Source organism: Mus caroli, unplaced genomic scaffold (genome assembly GCF_978045245.1).
Source record: "Mus caroli unplaced genomic scaffold, Mus_caroli_1 scaffold_3, whole genome shotgun sequence".
Classification (NCBI taxonomy): Eukaryota; Metazoa; Chordata; class Mammalia; order Rodentia; family Muridae; genus Mus; species Mus caroli.
This window is the reverse complement of record NW_028227258.1, coordinates 83,111,493-83,132,613: the sequence shown is the minus strand read 5'-3', so window position 1 is coordinate 83,132,613 and position 21,121 is coordinate 83,111,493. Positions and strand designations below refer to the sequence as shown.

Genomic DNA, 21,121 nt, shown 5'->3' with positions numbered 1-21,121 from the left:
CTCAACATGCTCAGGTCTGTCATAGAAATACCTCAATCCTGGTGCCCACTTCTGCCTTAGTTAGGGGTTTTAACTTCACCTTACAACTCCCAGGTCATGCTTCACCACTGAAAGAAGTCAGGGCAGGCACCCGGAGGCCTGACTGAAGAGACGCCATGGAGGAGGGCTGCTTACTGGCTTGCTTTTCTTCTTTCCTTTCATCTATTCTCTCACAGATTACATCCTGATAGCAATTCCCCCACCTCATCTCTCCCACTAGCTTCCCTTTCCTCCAAACTGCCCCCTCCTTCATCTCCCCTCTGAAAAGAGCATCAACCAAATACAGTATAACTAGCTACAGAAAGACTAGGCACATATTCTGACATCAAGTTAGCCTGCTTTCTTATACATCCTATGACCACCACCCAGAGGGGCACTGTCTGCAGTCGGGGTGGCCCTCTGACATTAATCATCCAACGAAGAAAGTGCCCCCCCCCCACACACATACACACTTGCCTACAGGCTGACCTTACAGATGAATCTTCTCAGTTACAATTGCCTCCTCCCAAATACATCCAGATTGTGTCAAGTAAATAAGAAAAAAATAAAAATCCAACCAATACGTTACTTATAGCCCCTTCACTTATGAGGCTGAAGCAGAAGGATAATAGGTTTGATGCCAGTGAGGGGCATTTAAGAAAACCTGCCTAAAATAAAACAAGCAAATAAACAAATCCCACTGCATCATCGTCATCATCATCATCATCATCTTAATAGAAAAAAAAATTATAGACTAGACAGAAAGAAGAAAATCTCACCTCCACAGCTCACAGGCTAACTACCTCAGCTTTGCTATTTTCTTCCTCACACATAAGCATAAGCCAACCACTTACAGGACTGTTACAGTTTCCATTTTGTCAACTAACATTAAGCTAATGTTTACTCATGGAATAAGGCTTGTAAGACAATTACTGAAAGTAATACTGTGTTAAGACTACTTTTAACTTAAAGAGAAGGGGTCAGAAATTAAGCTAAGATAAATGTTATGTGAATGGGTTTTTATAAGAAGTTTCACTTTCAGTTTTATTTGTAGATACTAGCTGAGTGAGACCCAACAAATCGTTTCACACGGAGCTGGAAGGGTTCTGCAGCCACTCTTCAGGGTTGGGGATCCTGAGACGCCGGGCTTTACAAACCTTCCAGACTCGGGCTGAATTACATCCGTGCTTGCCTCTCAGTCTTTCTGCCTGTTTAAAGGGTGCAGCCTTGGGCACTTACCAATGTCATCGTCAGTCCTGTCTATCGGGTCCTTCTCCAGGCAGTCCCTCACGATGTCCCTGCTCATCAGAGGGTCTGATGCTCTCTCGATGTCTTCCTCATCATCGTCATCCTCAGAGTCAACTGCCGTCTCTGGCAGTCCACTCAGGTCCATGTCACCGGCCTCGCTCTCCGTGGCCTTAAATCAGATGCAAAAGCAGACTTTAGGAACCACTGGAAGACAGTCAACCTATGGTATGCTCAAGCACTAAGAACAACTACGGCTCACCATAATTGGCAGTATTTACTTCTCTACAGTTGAGAGCCAGCATCAACAGTAGCTATGCCCCAACATGAGAGGAAGCTTAGAAGACAAGCAGCTGTGTTTCCTATTAACATTATGGGCAGAATAATCTTTGCCTCAGAAATTAGGATTTACTATAAGAAATGCAGAGAAAACTATGAAGTAAAAAAGACAGTATTGGTTTTCACTTTGTTTTTAAAAGAGATGACTTACACTAAGAGGGTAACGATTTACTATTTGGAGTGATCCCTTCTCTAGGAGGACTGCATAGAGGATGACAGAACTATTTTGCCTCAGCTGGTCTTCTTGAAAGTAGGAGTCATAAGTTGAAGGTAGCTTGATAATCACACACAACTATCTGGATTGTTTCAATGGCCACTTGAATTTCAAATCACTCAACAGGGCAGAAGGATGTGTGTATACTATAAATATACATATATAGAGAGAAGGATATATAGATATTGTATATCACACACACACACACAGACACACACACACACACACACACCTACCCACAGACACAAACACAGACACACACACACCTACCCACAGACACACATACACACACACACACACACACACACCCCTACCCACCCTGGAAGAAGACTCTTCTGTTTCATTAGCACAAAGCTAAATTAACAATTTGACTGCAAGTTAGAAACACAAGTTAACTGAATACTCTCTTAGCTACCAAAATCACTGATTTCAAATGGCTTTCCACCCAATCTGAAGACTAGAGACAGCTATCCTTCAGGTGAGTCCAGTCTTTAGTGATTTATTGTCCCAGTGTATCCATCAAACCCTAATCCTAACCCTTGTTTTGTAGCCATGGAATTCACTAACTGCTTCTGCATACTGAGAATGAATTTACATACATATTAATTGCATCGACTTTAAATATCATTAATGCCTTTTTCACCCGAGAAAGTAAACTTAGGAAGACATATTATAAAAACTTAGTAAGAAACATTATAAAGTTCAGCAGCTTAAAATCACAGCTCACATGATGTTCAAAGATATTTCAGAATTGGACAATGGTAAATTTTAAATATTGAGTGTAAAATATTGAATTTAATAACAGACCAGCACTGAATACTTTACTATGCCAGGCAATGCTAGAAGCACTATACACATTATCTCATTTAATCCTTCTAAGGAGAGCTTAAGGAGAGTCTTTATCTCCCATTGTTTTCTAAACCTAAATAAAGGTCTTTGCCCCAATGTCAAGGTCATGCTACTGCTGAACCACAAAGTGAGCCGAGAATCCAGGAAGTCTAACTTCAGCATCTTAATCATTTTCTTATGCTCATGAAATTAGCAGAACAGTTAAGAAAGCAAATAAAATAATTTAAGACCCCACCCCACCCCCATTCTTTATATGAGGTACAAAGTCTTGCTATATATTGCTCGTTAGCCTCAAACTCGTGGGTTCAGACTCAAATTCCTGTTTCAGCCTCTAGAATGCTGGGCTTACAGGCCTGAGCTACCACACTCACCAATAAAAAAGTGACTCTACATGGCATGAGTACCATAGATCGAGCACTAAATTTTACATTTGTAATAAAATCTTTAAAACAGTTCAAATTAGTGTTATATGCAGACACACACACACACACACACAGAGACACACACACATTTATCCAAAGAAGATAATCACGTATCCAATAAATATATGAAGGGATGATCAACATCTTTAATTATTAGAAAAATGCAAATAAAAATCACGATATATAATCTCATATCCACTAGGATTACCATAGCTTATATATGTGTATATGTATATATGTGTGTATATATGTATATGTATTAATACATACACATACATATGTATTACTTAAGTATACCTATGTATACATATTTAATTATACATATGTACTTAAATACTTATGTATATGTATTTAAGTAGAATACTGGCTATTTTCTAATTTCTTCCAAGCTACACTTACCCTGCAGATTACTGCAGGTCTTTAAATTGCTATTCTAAACTCACAGATACTTCATATTTAAAGGGCAGTCTGAGTATATCTGTCTAAAAAACAAAGAAAAAGGCTTACATCCTCCTAAGTACTTAGCCTAATATAGATTTGCATGCTTGTTAATATTTAAAAATTAATGTTCTCTTAAATACTATTGGATTGGTGAATATAATATGGCTTCCTTAAAACAAAATGCATTAAATGTTGTATTATTGTGAACAACAGATTCACAACAAATTTACTTGGCATTTTAAAGTAAAACCAAGGGAAAAGAACAAATGAAGAATTTTAAAGACTTTTATTTTATATTGTATGTGTTTACATGTCTATGTATGTGTATGAATGCTTGTCAGGTTGTATGTACACACAGAAGCCAGAAGAGGGCCCCAGGTCCCTTGAAACTGAAGCTACAGGCATTTATTGGATACTCAGCTTGTCATGTGGGTACAGGGATCTGAATCAGTTACCTCATGATTGAGCATCATGTGATCTCAACCACTAGGCCATCTCTCCAAGCCCCAGACTGAAGTAGATACTGCAGAGCTCTCCTGAGCAGAAAGGAGCCCTGGGATGGGCAATAAACATGTATGGGAGTTGAGCTCACCCCGATCTTGTCACACCTGCTGATATTTGATATGACTGCCTTTTACAGAGTTACGTTCAAAGGAAGCTTAATGAGCCAAAGTGACTTCGAAAGACATTCTTAAAGAAGCAGAAATATTTCTTTCCCTTTTTCTTTTTCCGATTTAAAGAAGAAAAGGCTTATTTTAATTTATATATTTTATTTTATGTGTATGGGTGTTTTCCCTGTGTGTATGTCTGTGTACCATGTACATGCCTAGTGTCCATGGAGGTTGGAAGAAAGTGTCAGATGCCTTGGGAATGGAGCTACAGACAGTGTCAGATGCCTTATGACTGGAGCTACAGACAGTTGGGAGCCACTATGTGGTTGCTGCGAATCAAACCTGGACCCTCTGCAAGGGCTGCATGTGGTCTTAACTGCTGAGTCATCTCTCCAGACCAGAAATTATATTTCTTATTGTAAACTAATAAGTCTCAAACATTCAGGAACTTACCAAGGCATTTGTCACTAATAAAACATTTTAAAAATACGTTTTTGGTTGTTTGAAATACAACACAACATATCAATAATGTCTCTATAAGACCATTAAATTACAGAGAAGTTTGTGTTTAACCTTTAAAAAGAAAATTAATTTCATAAATCTATTAAATTTAGGATTTGAATGTCCTGTACACAGTATTGCAATTATTCACTTATTTTTAGTAATTAAAAAAAGAAAAGAAATTTTCCTGAACATATCAATGATTCTGAGTATTTTTAAGAAAGGAACTTTTTATTGTCATCTAATGTGACAATTTTTAAGGAGCCAAGCAAGATACTTTGTAAAGTGTGCATAATATTTCTCCTGTGTGAAATCATAATACACAGTATTAACGGAATGTGCATGACTTTCCCAAAATGATCTCTGTAAAAGCAAAAAAAAAAAAAAATGCTTTTAGAAATATTTTTGATGGAATAGAAAGGTGGTTCAGTGGTTAAGAATGCTTGCTCTATTTCCAGAGAACCTGAATTATATTCCCAGCATTCCCTCAAATAAAAAACCTTCTATAATTCTAGTTCCAGGGGATCTAGTGATCTAGTGTCTTCTGGTCTTTGCATATATATCACACAAACACAAGGGGAGGCAGGGAGGGAGGCATGGGGAGAGAGACAGAGAAACAGAGAGAGGGGTAGACACAGAGAATACGTGTGTGAGAGAAATAACAGTCACAATAAAAATCTTTTAAATCTCAACAGTTACAGCTTTTCCAGCTATCCGAAGCATAAGAATGTATTTTAGGGCTGGTGAGATAGCTTAGAGATGAAGACATTTGTCACCATGCTTGATGACCGGAGTTGCATCCCAGAGGAGAGAATCAATAGCAAGTTGTCCTGTGAATTCCACATGTGTATGTGCATACATGTACCCGATAAATACACAAATGTATTTTAAACATAAAACAAAATACGTTAATTGAAAAACAATTCAATGTCTTGATCTTAATTAATACCTTTGTTTTGCCATATTCAATACAGATTTTAATAAGAAATTTTGCTGTGAACCAACATTCCTAGAAAGAACAGCTTCCACGGAACCTTTGCAAAGCTGACCAGAACTTCAATGATAGAGATGCTGGAATGCTGCAAGTCCAGAGTCAACTGATCTGGGCTTTACGCTCTGGCTCCCATCTGTCACCTGCCTCTGTACGTGACCTGACATCTTTCTGCCTGTTAGGTAAATCCTTTGGAATGCAGAGACAGAACACTAGCTTCCAACAACTAAAAAGCTAAGTATGCACCGTAGACCTTGCTAGTTAGGGATACTACAGCTGTGAAGAAAAACCGTGACCAAAAGCAACTTGCAGAGGTAAGGGAGAAAGGGCCTATGTGGTTTATACTTCCATATCATAGATCATCACTGAAGGGAAGTCAGGATATGAACTCAAGCAGGACAGGAAATCTCGAGTAAGGAGCTGATGCAGAGGCCATGGAGGTGTGCTACCTATTTGCTTGCACAGCCTACTTTCTTATAGAATCTAGGACCACCAGCCAAGGGGTGTCACAACTCAAAATGGGCTGGGCCCCCCACTTCAGTCATAATTAAGACAATGCCCTACAGGATTGCCTGCCTACAACCCCATCTGATAACATATTTTCTCAATTGAGGCTGCCTCCTCTCGGATGATGTTAGCTTGTGTCAAGCTGACATAAAACTATCCAGGACAGAGCTATAGGTAAGATTTCCCCACTTTTCTGGAACCCGACTACCTTGTGTTTCCACCAATGTGTTTAAAAACAGTCTTGATTTCTTTATTCTGTTACTATACAACCTTATGCGGTTATTACAATATTGGAACATGGATTTGAGGTAAACTGAATCTGTTTCTGGCCAATGATCACTTATATCTGGCTCTAACATGATCTCCTATTCCCTTTTAGGTGAGAGCTGATTTTGTGTCAGCAGTTAAGGTACTCAACTTGGAGCCCCCAAAACGATGTTTTCACAGGAGGAAATCACCCCAATCGGAGACAGTGACCAATACAACAACACAGGCCCTTTGTGTCCAAGGTTACCTACGAAGGTGAATTTGGAGTGTTTCTTTCTGGGAAGTCTGGCTTTCCTAGGTTTGGCTGAGGGCCCATCTGTTTATAACGATTGCTTATGAATCTATTGGGTCAGGATTGCTTTTGAAGGCTCTGGTTTAAGGTATCCATTTGTGTTTGTTTGCTCAATTTGAAAGCATTTGATGTATTAATTGAAGGGATTGTTTTGATTTTCCTTCTGTGGCTGTCATAAGACACTCTGACCAAAAGCAACTTGGGGAGTAAAAGGGTTTTAGCTTACACCTCCAAGTTCATGGTCCACCACCGAAGGAAGTCAGGACATGACTCAAAGCAGACGGCCATGGAGGAAGGCTGCTCACAGCTCCTAGTTACCTATCATTTTTACACAGCGGAGAGCCATTTGGCCAAGGAATGGTGAGGTGCCCATCTGCATCAATTAGGAACCAAGACAATCCTTCACAGACATGCCCACAGACCACTCAGATAGAGACAGTTACTCAATCAACATTCAATGACAGGCTGCACCAACTTGAAGATGATTCTAACTAGGTCAGAGAAGAGAGGAGCATTTGGAGAAAAACAGATTTTTCTTTTGGTACTACACCTGATTTTATATTTGGGAAGTGTGTTAATTCGAATTGCAGATACTAGAAAAATGGAAAAATCTAAAAGTAAAGTAACTTGGGTTTTATATTTTCTGGGGGAAGACTTACTATCTGCAATCCATTTTACTATGTTAATCCTAGGCAAATATATATATATATATATATAGGGCATCCCAGTTTAATTGGAATTTAAACACATCTAAAAAGCACAAATACAATCATTAATTTATAAAAATTAACAGGAGCATAAAAACTACATCTAACCTAAAAGGTGACGGCTCGGCAGTTAAGAGCACGGGCTGTTCATCTATAGAACCTGGGTTCAGCTCTTGGAACCTACAAAACACACAAGGTTTTACCTCGGTCCCTGAGTACCTGGCTCTCTCTTCTGGCCTCTGTAGGCGCTGCATGCACATGGTGCACAGACATGCAGGCCACACACCCATACACATCATTTTTAAAACAAAACAAAATCAAGTAACAATTTTTAGATGTTATACTTGAACTAAAGATAAGTTCTGAGGACAGCCCTGTGCTGTTTCCCCCCTTTCTCTGAGCTTGCCTCTGTTCTTTATCTCCCAACAGAGCAAAATGCCTTTAAGAAGGAAAGATTATTATGGCCTGATTTAAAATAAAGTCAGAGAGAAAAGAGATTCCTTACTATATTAAAATTTGTAAAGAGCACTTTCCCTTGGCAAGTCCATGCCCACATTTGGGCATGTCCCTTTTCTTCTTTGGAATCTTTCTTCCTTTTAACCCTTGTGCTTAGGCGTGGGAAATATAATTTGGTATAAATTAAGACATTGAGAAGGTCATTTTTATTATAAGTAAAGGCACTCTATCGCTAGTTACTCTTAACAACAGCAGAAGACATGGCCTTAAATCTACATGACAAACATCAACTTTTGATCTTTGCTGCTACAGAACCTTGCTAAATCACAAGGACATTAAAATGTCAACTGTTTATTTTTTTTCCCCTGGGTATACCTGAATTTCATGTAACTCTATTACGTGAGCCTCTGATAATTGTTTTCATATGTATTTGGGGAGGTATGGAGTTTCCAAAGAAGAGCTATTCAATAAAACTTGCGGTCACTTCAATTTTTCTCATTAGTTTGTCTTGCATTCTAAAAATAATTATTTTAATTTATTTTTGGCATGTCTCATTAAAATGCCTGTGTATTTATATGTAAATTTAAGTGTTTTGGTGATACATAAAAAGATCTGAAAACATATACTGCTTTACAAATGTGAATATTCTCAATTTCTTAAAAGCTACTGGAAAAAAAAAAACAACGTTGGGTCCATAAAATGTTTCTTAAAACTTTAAAATGTTACTTGTTTATATAAACAATATTCATTGGACTTGTAAGATAAATGTTTCCTTAAGGTATAAAATTTAATATCATATACATAGACTTTGATAAGGATTTCTTTTCAAAATGATTTAAAAAAAATTAAATTTTTTTCATTCATATAATAGTCAATGGATAACTCAAGAAACAATGAACCCTTCTCCCCCGAAAATATTCTTAGAGCCACGCCTTTAAGCCCAACATTCAGGAGGCAGAGGCAGGCAGATTTCTGATGTTGGGGCCACCCTGGTCTATAGAGTGAGTTTCAGGTCAGCCAGGGCTACAAAGAAAAACCCTTTCTTAAAAAAAACAACACAACAACAAAAAAAGGAAACAAAAGCTATATGGTCTTTGATGTCTTTCACAATCTGCCTCTCTGCCCCGCTATATATGCCTGTGTACTGTCTGCATGTGCCCAGGTTTTATACCTTTTACACAGCACCAACTGGGTAATCTGAATCTCGTGTTCCCAGGCCATAGTCACTCATATTTGGCTCTAAAATAAACTACTTTTGAGGGGAAAAAAAGGGTTCTGTCTGTTGCTATGACCATAAAATGATAATTCTGCAGCTTTTTAGTTGAGTCAGACTATACCAACTGTCCACAGAGGAATGAATGAAACATTTAGAGTACCAAGAACCAACTGCCTCATAACCACTCTCTAACATTCTGCCAACCGTAACAGCACAGCAGTAGAGCTGCTTCCAAAACACACCCAGCACTGCAAAGCCTGTGAAACATACACAACACCTCATGCCCACAACATGCTGGCCTAGTGTGTGCACATTCATCTACTTTATAGGTCTTAGCTCTAAGAATTTCCGAATTCCATGAAGCAGATGAGAACGAAAAGCCCTTCTTCATACCTGGTAAATGTCAGAAAGACTGCTGCTTCCAGAGTCGCTGGTGATGCTACATCCTGAATGGCTGGAGGACACGTGGGTCACCTGTGGGTGCAGGCTGTCAGTGAGGTGCAGTTTTGTGAAGTCTGCAGGGAGCTGTGGAAGGAGCAGGAAAAAAGGGGGGCTTACAATTTCTATCAAGAACTTCAAGAAGACATGTTTTAGAACTATGATAGTATACCCTGCTGCAAAGCATTGATTCAAAAATATTATTAGAAAATATCTTTCTATTTACAAATTCAAAAACCTTTTCAGTGTTGTCCTATTAACCCAAATCACAAAATGTTAAAGTTTAAGAGCATACGATGTATCTCAATAATATTAAATTACATGTCTACATAGGTAGGTGAAATGATTGAGACACATAGATAAGCACTTAATATGGTAAACTACAATTTTCAAGTAACAAATAAATGAACAAACCACTCTAGTTCTATTGGTTAGCAATCACCAACCAATACAACTATGTAGCAATAATTTTAAATAGCTAAGGAAACAGACAGACTTCTGGTTCATTCATGCTCAAACCAGGTTTAAAAGCTTTTATTTATTTATTTTTAAGCAAGCATCTTGGAAACACTGAATCATATTTCCATGATACTGTGTTATATGAAAAAATATAAAACACCTTCTAAGAACTTGGATTTAATAGTTTACAGACAACGTTCACGTATATGTGCGCGCGCGCGCACACACACACACACACACACACACACACACACACCTCACTTATTATTCTTATTTACACAGAAACCACCTCTTGAAAAGATTTCACCAAACATCTCTCAGATGTTTCTGACACACCTCATATGTAAGAGAAAAAGCACTATGCATTCAACAACTGTTTACTGACCCTTTCTGTCTGACAATGTGTTAGTCAATTAGTGAGCTGAGGAAAATTCTGCCAGGTCTAGAATCTTGCACTCTTACTAGTTATTTCTCTCCCTCTCTTTCCCTCTCCCACTTTCTCCTTGATACAGAGTCTTACTATGAAGACCAGACTGGCCTGGAACTCACAAACACTCACTGGCCTCTACCTCATGAGCACCATGATTAAAAGTTATGACCAGGATGGCTAATTCTTTTGAACTGATTAAAAAAAAACTACATTTGTGTACAATATACCAATAGTATTGATTAGTAATACATTAGAAAACATACCAAGCTGGCTAGTCCTTTTGAATTAATAAATACTAGATTCATGTACATTATGCCAATAGTATCGACTAGTAATACATTAGAAAGCACTCTAGCTGGTATCATAAGACACCCATAATATTCTCTTTTTGCTGCTGTATTGTGATCCTATTTAGCTAGTAAAATCTAGTAAGGACTTGCCTTAGAAACATTCCAGTCCCTCCTTGGACTCTCATCCCCTCTCCAAAAAAATGCAATGCTGTCATAGTTTACAATAAGCTTGCCAAGAGAGATGCTTGGGCTTTACTCAATAAGCAAAGTGGATTTACATTCCACAGCCATTCAGACTTGCCGAGATGCCAACAATCTCGATCTTACACACATATGTTTAACAGTAGCTTCAAGTCTGTTTAGAAGTATTATTTTTTAATTTGAAACACAAAGTACATAAAACTTAAAAATAAATTTAGTACATGGCATACAATTAGATACCAAAAAAAGCCAACCCCTAAACAAAAAGCCTCCTATGTTCATAGAAATCAGAGAAGTAGTGAATAAAATCATCACAAACATTAACTATTTCACCAAGTGTGATCACTGAAGACTTAGGAAAATATATACGACTTAGAAAAATAACAGTTTCTCTATAGATACTAGACAGGGGCGTAAGCATCTCTACAGTCAGAACCAAGCTGGTAACTACAAAATAAGTAACTGAAACCTAGTGGTGGTCACCTATAGACATGACTCAGACTGACATGTACCTCGTGAAAAATGTAAAGATTAACAACATCAAATGAAGTTACAACTACCTAGTGGATCTTTCCTCACTAAATGATGATACAAGGCTCACAGGACTCCTCTCCCTGGACACCCTCCCTGTCTGTCACTATGCAGAGAAGCCTAGAAGTGGTCAGAGCTCAATCCTCACTGGAGAGAACTGTCCAGCTTCTATATGTTGCTGTGGACTCACCTATGTCTGCCCATCTTCTCGATATCATAGCTAAATGGTTCCCTAAGTTCAGAACAATAGTCTGGAGACAGAGAGAAACAGTTTTGTTCTCACCAATTCGGTTCCATTTAACATTCATTTACTGCTTCCCTATGCTTAGAGATGTTCAGCTAGGAGCAGGAACTACAAAGAGGAATAAGACATCTCCAATCCAAACTTCAACCTCTGCTAACCCAGAATCATCAAGCCATGTGTTAACGAGCAGCGGCCCCAGTTCCCATACTAGTTTTAAGTCCTTCCCCACCATCTGTGTTCTGTGGAAGGGAGCACAAAACAATGATGCACTAAACAGAGTAAACGGTAATTAACTTTTCCTTACATTAGAAGAAGAAATACAGATGCTCTTAAAATTATCTCATTTTTTTTGCCATAAATGAGAGTGACAATTTTAAATCTTGCTGAGTATAAGTTTGGATCAAGGTCATAGAAAGGTTATAGAAATGTTACAAAAGGTGTCCCTTGTGAGGTACAGTGGGATGTGTATCGGTGTGGCCCTACCATGCCTGATGGAAAAGCAGCCAGAGGCTGCTGGGATAATGAGAGTTCTTAAGAGTCAAACAAAATGACAAACTGTGGGTGTTGGGAGTACTGAGGCTGACAGGCACAAGCGCCAGGCTCCAACCAGGCTTCCAGAACAGAGAACCCTGGAACCCCAGGGAGAGTCACTGGGGGTCTAAACTAGCATCTTCTAAAATGGAACACTCTCACAGCAAGACTCAGGATTTTGCTCTGCTCCCAGGTTGACCCAGTGCTAACTTGTACAGTTTGTGCACTGTGTAATAGAATTCTATATTAAAATGGTATCAGGAATTGCCTTATGACTTCAGCTGTAAGTCTGAAGTTCTGACAGGGGTTGGGGGTAGGGTTATGAATCTGAGAGTGTACACAATCACTATCTAACCAATACAAAGAAACAAGGAAAACATTAACCTATTTTAAGCATTCGGATCTTTAAATTTAATTATTTGTTTATGCATATATATGTGTGTATATATGGCTATGTCTGTACTATAGAGCACACTGTGGAGGCTAGTGGGAAATTTCTATCAGTTGGGTCTCTTCTTCCACCAAATGGTTCCCAGGGATTGAACTTAGGCTGTCAGACTGGAATCAAACATCTTTACCCAGTGAATCATGGCCCAGCATTTCAATCATAACACAAATATACATACTAGAAATTAATTAGTAAGACTAGTCAAAGGAATCTGTTATATATTGCATATATATTACAGTGATTATATATGAATATATCACTGCTCAAATTTTTCATGGATCAAGAATCCTATAATCCTAAAAATGAATATATTACTGCAGACCACACTTTTTTGTTTTGTTTTGTTTTGTTTGAGACAGGGTCTCACTATGTAGCTCTGGCTATCCTGGAACTCACTATGCAGAACAAGCTGGCCTTGAACTCGTAGAGATTCTTATCACACAAGACCTGGGCTCCTGGCCCAAAAGGACAGTGACAGCAGATTACTGTAGGGCTTTTCTGCTGTGCTCCCTGTTTGGAAGTTTGGTGGGTCTTTTGGTTTTCTTTTTCTGTCTTGTTTTGACACAGGATCTTGCTATAAAGCCCTGGCTGACATGGAACTCATTCGCCTGCCTCTGCCTCCTGTGTGCTGGGGTTACAGGGATGCACTATCACATCCTGTTTAGACCACGCTTTTATAATCCACCATGAGATGAATAACTGGATCACAGTTTAACCACCAACACGGCTAAATAAATAAGAAACAAGCATTGCTATACCAGGGCCTGGAGAAATGGCACAGTGGTTAAGAGCACTGGCCTTTCTAGGAGGCCTGGGTTTGAGTCCTAGTACCAACATGGTAGCTCACAAACTGCTTTAACTTAGTTCCAGTGAATCCAATTCTGATTCAATTCTGACCTCCACAGGCACAAGGCATGTACATGGTGCACATACATATATGTAGGCAAAACACCCACACACATTAAAAAAATTTAAGGAATATTAAAACCAGAAACATAGTACATATATTTAAATCAGATTATCTTAACCTTATGTTTACATTCAATATAGAAATAAATGTCAATTAAATAAATAAAAACCTACAGCAATCATAGTTGCATGAAACTTTAGGTACCCTCTGTGCCTTCATTTTATTAAGAACAAACAGGGACACTGCCAGAACTAGCTTTAAAAAGGATCTCCAGGACTTAAACCTTACACATGAGTAGATATACTTGATCATCACTGATTTGTTAATTTAATAGCTGGCATTTGTAAAATTACTCGTTAATAACCTCTACTCAGAACACACATGCAATGAGCAGGAACATCCTGGTTTTGAAACATCACTACGACCCTGTAGAACTGGTAGAAGAATTCCTAAGGCTGGTGACAGTGGGCTGCCTTCCTTCCCTTTTCCTGGTCTCTGTGGAGAAACCCTGGGTGGTAAATAGCTGAGCAGCTATGCCTTGGACCCACTATCCAGCTGGGAAACACTTTGGGGGGCTTCTATTAATAGATAGGAGCTTCATACTTCATAATGCAGATCACATCTTAGGACGAATTCAAAAGATATCAACTCAATTTTATTTAACCAGTATTCTCTGAATTAACTTTAGAACTGCTTTGTTTCAAGCAATAGAGCACACAAGACTTGGGACACGGCTGGGATCTATCCAGCCTTCTCAAGCAGTGTAACCCGAGGGAGGCAAAGTCAGGTCAATCAATCGTTAGTGACTAATGACTAGCTACATACCAAGTATACCAATGGGAGTTTACCCAAAGGCATCTGTTATCCCCATCAGCACTGGAGTTTCGTGAACACTCTTTATGCTCTCACCTTTTATACCTCCAGAGGAAGAACTGGTGTAACACTAGGCTTGTCTCCCAGGTGTGAGTGTAAGCACAACGGCATATTCCCACACATCCATCAGGTTTTTGGTGTTTGGGTTTCTGAGATAGAGTCTAACAGGACAACTCAGACTGATCTCAAGTTTCAGTTCCTATTGCCTCCATTTCCTGAATGCACTACCACTCCTGGCGTATTCTTCATTACTTGAAGGCCTGCCTGTGTTGTAAGGAGGAGATAAGCGAGGGTGCACACATCACTAAGATGTGTTCGCTGCATAGGCACATCTCAGTGCCATAGAACCTGTGGCAAAATCTAAGGCTAGAGGTGACACAAAGTAATTTAGAAAATGCTTAACTATAGACAAAACCCTTCTGATATGAGCCCAGGTTTTAAAAGCAATTCTAGCTGATCCTGTTGCCGCAGACCTGGATGCTGAGGCTGAAACTACAAATTCATGGCCTGCCTAGCTACAAGCTGAGTACAAGGCTAACCTGGGCAATTTAATGAGTTCCCCCACCCCCCACCCAACCAAAAAAGGAAAAAAAGAGAGAGAGAGCTGTTCAGTGGTGGCCTAGCTTATGTTGAACCTCAGTACCAACAAAAACAAAATAAACTCAAAACCCATCCCCCTCACTATGTGCACATAGTTTCTTTGACCTGTTTCTACTAAAGATCAGTCTATAATATCATCGATTTTTATTTTTTAGATAACATCTTGAAGAAAACCAGGAAAAGTAAACATTACTTTTCATCATAATAATAATTTCTAAGTATTCCACAAGTGCTGAACACAGACTCTAGCTATAAACCTGTCTCTGAATGCCTCATTGCCAATATTCCACAAAGGAAACAATCGATTTTGTACAATGTAAGACTTCTTTTTTTTTTTTTTTTGGCAGGGAGGTGGGTAGTAGTGCTGGGGATTGAATCCAGAAACTCATACGTGCTAGGAAAGTGCTTGGCCACACATATCCAAACCCACACTGTAAATTTTCCTTTGCTTACTTACATACGTAAGGGGAGGACGTGCACATGTATCATGAGATATTAAATAGATGGACATTGTAATGAATCGTGAAGATACTAACAGTTTGTAAGACCTAAGAGCCCTCGTAGCTTCCTACTGAGTATAAAAGGCATAGCCTACCAAGAGACCCATATAGGTTACCCTCTCTGTTTGCCAACCTCTTAAGTCTAGAGACTCTGGACAAGTGAGCTTGTGCTTTCTATGAAGTGAATGGCATGTAATGAAATCATCTTGCTTGCTTCCTCAGGGACTTGCTCGTCCTTGCTCTACTCAGGGTGGGTAGCACCATAGGTTGCTGTCATAGCTAACACTATTAGTCTAGTAGCTAGCACACTGTCCGGCTCCCGGAAGTCTGGATAAAAGACTCTCGATAAATCATGTGTGTGTGGAGCTCACTGCTTAGCAAATCCTGCAAAGTAATGAACATCCCTTGGATGATAGGCTTATCATTCAATGACCACTTCTTTAAATAAATGCTCAGATTTTCATTGCTCAGAATTCTTTCAAAATGATGAACATCATAGTCTGTGCTTTGGGTGTGTAGTCTTCTGATGGCCTACATCCATATCTACTCAGACATACACTATCTAACCACAGAGATCTGCCTCCCAGATGAAGTGAACAGAGATGCCACTGGGGAGGCTGAAGAGGGCCTGCGCTCTATCCTATCAGTTCATCATCTTCCTAGGTTACAGTGTTTTAGGAGCAAATGGAACAGAGACACTTTATATAAGGCATGGCTTATGTTCAAGAGTATTCCAGTGGCTTTTTGTCCAAGCATGAACCTTGAAATGCTGGGTAGGTTGGGTGTCCCTGATTTGAATATCTGAAATTGGGGACTCCTAGCTCTACTGGTAGAAAATGCCACATCTGACCTCGTGTGATATCTTAGTCAAAATTGTACTAAAGAAATTGTGTAAAGTCACTTTCAAGCTATTTAAGGCACCTTTGAAATGAATGAATTGCATAATTTGACTTGGATCCAAGGTATCTTATGCATATGGAAACATCCCCACCCTATCCTACCACACTTAAAAGATTCAAAATCAACATTACTACTGGTCCCAATCATTCAGGGTACAGGACCCTCAACATGAGTACAGGAGCTTTCTCCCAAAGCAAAAAGGCCATCCTCACACTGTTCTTAAGTTTAGAATTATAAACTTTATTGGTTACATTGCTGGACAAATGTCCCCCATAACATACTTTAGGGCAACTTCTGTAGCCCAGGCTGGATTTGAGCTCACTAGGCAATGAAGGAGACCTTGAACTGCTCATCCTCATGGCCCCACCTCTTGACCTCTGAATTGTGAGCCCTGAGGATGGATCCCAGGGCTCTATGTATGCTAGGCAAGAGCTCTACCAACACCCCCACTCCACTGCCTAACTCTTCTAAACTTTAATTCAGACATTTGTAAGGTGGGGGTAATAGGGTTTCTGGTATCTCTGAAGCAAACAAATTAATAAGCTGATAGAAGAGCAGCCCCAGTCATAAAAGACTGGTACTCTGAACCAAAGACTTGGGAATCTATTGGAGGCTGGAAAGAAGCATTGGGTAGAAGAACATGTGGATGAAGACCAGCTCAGAGAGAAAAGTGAGTTGCTTCAGTGGAATGACAGCGTGCATGATTCAACTTCAGTGCCATATAGTCTCAACTGCCAAATCCCACCCAGGAACTGAGACTGCACTACAGCCTACGGACACTACATGCCAGGCCCTTTTCTAAGTGTTAGCATATGGATATGTTATTCTGTTTAATTCTTACAACAATCTTGGGAAGCCAATGACATAGCAGGAACTAAGACACAGGAAAGTTAGAGGTTCTCGCATCTTACAACAAATCCATCCAAACTTCATGCCTGCGTGACTCGCAGGGGCTCTGATGCCACAGAGGCAGCCTGAGCCACGGAACAGGCTCTAAATCTTTTGAGACTGGCGCTCTGTATACAGGACGCGGTGCTGTGCATCATCAGTGGCTCCCATTTATTTCACTAATCTTTAAAATGTTTATGGAAATCAGCAGTAATTGCACTTTGAAGGCCCCACACCCTAACTGTGAGACACTTCTCCAGGTCCCTTACGCCCACCACGGTTGTCATTCAACCCCATAGGTGGGGCTCACTTTTGCTTTATGTTCCTTACTGGAGAAGTACATTTTTGTTAAAGGTTTTTTTTTTTTTTTAAAGGTAAAAATTAACTACATAAATAAAAACAAAATAATGATAATAATAATCCTTGAGACACATAACTCTTTCTAAGGTACCTAATTCTAATGGAAGCAAAACCTTGTCTTTCACACATATGGAACTGAAAAATTGGGGGGACGAGTGGCTAACATGTGCTAACGATGACTTTTGCCTTCTAATACGCACTTATACAATAAACAAAAATTCCTGAGAAAGTCCAAATTATTTCTGGGTCATGTAGTCTAAGGATCTTTGATGACAAGTATGACCACTAGAGAGTGACTCTCAAGAAGCCCAGATGGCTAAGCCTCTGTGCCCGAATCTGCTTCCCTTCCCTTCCTCTTCCCTTCTCCTCATACTTAAATCTGTACAGAGCCATCTTCTTAATAAACTCCAAATTTGCTTCATAAAAGGAAAAAGAAGTATGGCAACTAATGGCAGACATAGGATTTAAAAAAAAATAATCTGTGGGCCGGGGGAACAGATTAGCAGTGCTTGCCATGGAGGTCCTACCAGGTCAATCCCCCAGAACCCACATGAAAAGCCCAACACAGTGGCACACATCTGTAATCCCAGTATGCCTATGGGGAGAGTAAAACAGGAGGCAGAGGCAGAGGCAGAGCATCTGCAGGAAGCTTACCAGCAAGCAGTACAGTGGCATAAATAAGAGAGACCCTGACTTGAACAAGGTGGATGCAGAGAACTATGAAAGGCTCTGCTCTCACTGTGGCACGTGTACACCCACACTCATACACACATGCATGCTACATAAGTAAAAGGTACACAGATTTTTTTTTTAATCACCTGGTTAGCATGACACCTATTTAAGCCACAAGCTAGCTCCTTTGTCTGTTGTCTCTAAATGTTAGTGACAATCATGGTCATTACTGTGGATGCACATATTGGCAAGTTGGCACCTCACTGTTTGATCTAAAACTGAGGAGGAGGCTCAGGTGCTGCAGACAAGGAAGCTCAAACCATCATGTGTCTTCTCCCAAGCCCCCAGGTAAGAGGTTCCATATGTCTATGACTATACACAGGCCAGTTACTGAACCAAAGACAAAATATGGCATGTGCGCCTGGGCAAAGGGAACTCAGTAGCATCCTACAAGGAGCAAGTCTGACTTATCAGCCTCTTGTTTCCCAGAGCTCCCGTGATGGCTGCTATGGAATCAGTAATCCCTGAAGAGGGAGGAGCCGATGGTAACATCAGCAGGCTCTTTCTAGAACCAACTACACAGCCGGCTTGATGAGCCTCAGAGGAACGGGGCTTAGTTATCTCAGATGAGAATGCACAGTGGAGTGTGGGGTTTGGGAAAGGAGAGCTTAAATTCACAGAGAAAGACTCCTAAGGACTCGCCTGTTCATCCTCGCCTAGATGAACAAATAACCTAGAGATGGGTTATTTGTATCTAATATAATGCAGATGTTATATATTGTTGCACTGCATTGTTTCTGAAATAAAAACCTCAAAATATTCCTATATTTCACGAAGGTATAATTTTGCACTTCAAGTAATTTTGACCTATGGTGGACAGGAGAGTGAGCCAGCTGCAGTTAGTTTAAGGAGAAAGCCTCACACAGAATGGAACGCCTTAACTAGTAAGTCGTTTTGAACTTCTTAATGCTCTCTTACACATGCACACAGACGTACTTAAGTCTACATACAATGCAATGGCTAGACTGGCTAGGTAGTCACTAATGCCCTCTTTCCAGACACCTGGATCACGTACCCTATCTTCTCATACAGTTAAAACAGATGTCGTGTTATGCGCTGAAATCTTTAGTAGTGTGAATAATCAGAAGAGATTGTGCCACTTCTATACGTAACTGATGACAATTTCCCCAAAGACCCTCTGTTATCTGTCGCCTTCCCTGAGAGAGCCTCGCTGCTGATACAGCAGAGCCACATATGGAGGTCAGCAACTCTCAATCGGTGCTTAAAGCAAGAAATGCCTATCAATCCAGAACACTGGACTTCACACAAAAGATAACAGACTTCTATTGTATTCAAGCTACCATATTTTGTTCGGTTTGGTAAAACCAAATATGTGAACTCATAAAAACTGTCCTTACTTTCATGAACTATCTGTGATGCACTTAACACAATGAAAGTTTGTACATCTTTAACTTCCTTACAGAAAAAGCTCTGATTAACATTCAGGCCAAGCACTGCATAGGATCATGTTCAGTCGGGATTAGACAAATACTAAAGTCCATTTGCTCATTCACTTTATTATGTGGTCAAATATTTATTCAAGGCTGGGCTTGCTAGCTATAGCAAAAAAAGGAAAGCAGACGCCACACGTTCGTGAATCTAACTGGTACATGGGGACAAATACTTAAAGGAGAAAACTGTCACAATGTGGTAAGGACAGCCTTCAGCAATTGTAAAGATGGCTGATGTGACAGACAGCAACTTCATAGCCACAGTGACAAGCTTCACATTTGATACCATGAAGAGTTCACACCACCTTCATCAAACACATACATGCATGTGTGCAAACAGAAACTATGTATGTAACATAGGTTTTCACATATTTACACACAGCATTTACTATAAAGTATACTTGGTATATAAAGCTAAGTCTAGCAACATCATTAAGCCAAAGAAATGTAATAACTTGTCTATGAAAAATTCTTGTGATGGTCATTCAACTTAAAACTGTCGTTTTATCTGGGCATAGCACATGCCTTCAATCCCAGGACTCAAAAGCAAAGGACACCATGAGGTGATTCAACTGTGAAACTGTGTCTCTCATAACACATGGCTGACAGGCAGGTGACTTAAGTAATCTTATGAACTGAAAATCTTTACCATCTCTCCTACTTCATGTGTAGATACAAATTCTATACATGTTCCCACACGTGCTTTCCTTTATCTAAGACAACTTAGAATCTAAGACAACTTAGATTCTCTGTTCACAACTACTTAAGTTGCAAACAAGAAAAATACTATATATTACTATTATTAATCTAACACCTCAGATTTTTCTCTTACTTTATAGTGAATAAAAATGCTTATTTTAGGATTTCTTTCAAAAGATGGTAAGCCATTTAATTCCACATTTGTTTCTGGGGGCTTGATGTATCAACCCTGGCATCCCAGAGAATCCTGCAGTTCTGGCTGTCTGACGTGCACTAAGAACTGACTGAATACTTATGTGTATTACTCAGTGACCAAAGCCAGTAGGAATGTATGCTTGAAAACTGCAAGAAAAAGAATACATTTTTCTTTTTCTTCTCCTTTCCTTTCTCTAGACACATGTGAAATGAAGTCAAGCACAGGCTACATCATATTCCCTTAACTCTATTTCTTCTGCCAGTGCCCCACCGTATCTCATGACCTTCTGTAATCATTTGCAAAGATTTACTTACATAATAAATTGAGCAATTATCTTAGGTACATTCCTTGTAAAGTAATACCA

The 21,121-nt window shown here is 39.5% G+C and overlaps 1 protein-coding gene across 7 annotated transcripts in view; it reads right to left on the bottom strand.

Annotated features, from left to right (window-relative positions):
• Rapgef2 (Rap guanine nucleotide exchange factor 2) overlaps positions 1-21,121 on the bottom strand; it is a 227,014-nt gene that overhangs the window by 40,365 nt on the left and 165,528 nt on the right. For all 7 annotated transcript variants that reach the window (XM_021157687.3, XM_029474997.2, XM_029474996.2 and 4 more), the window contains 2 exons: positions 9,470-9,601; positions 1,258-1,435 (listed from right to left, as the gene is read on the bottom strand). In XM_021157687.3, coding sequence (XP_021013346.2) covers positions 1,258-1,435; positions 9,470-9,601 — 310 coding nt within the window. The remainder of the gene's footprint in view (positions 1-1,257; positions 1,436-9,469; positions 9,602-21,121) is intronic.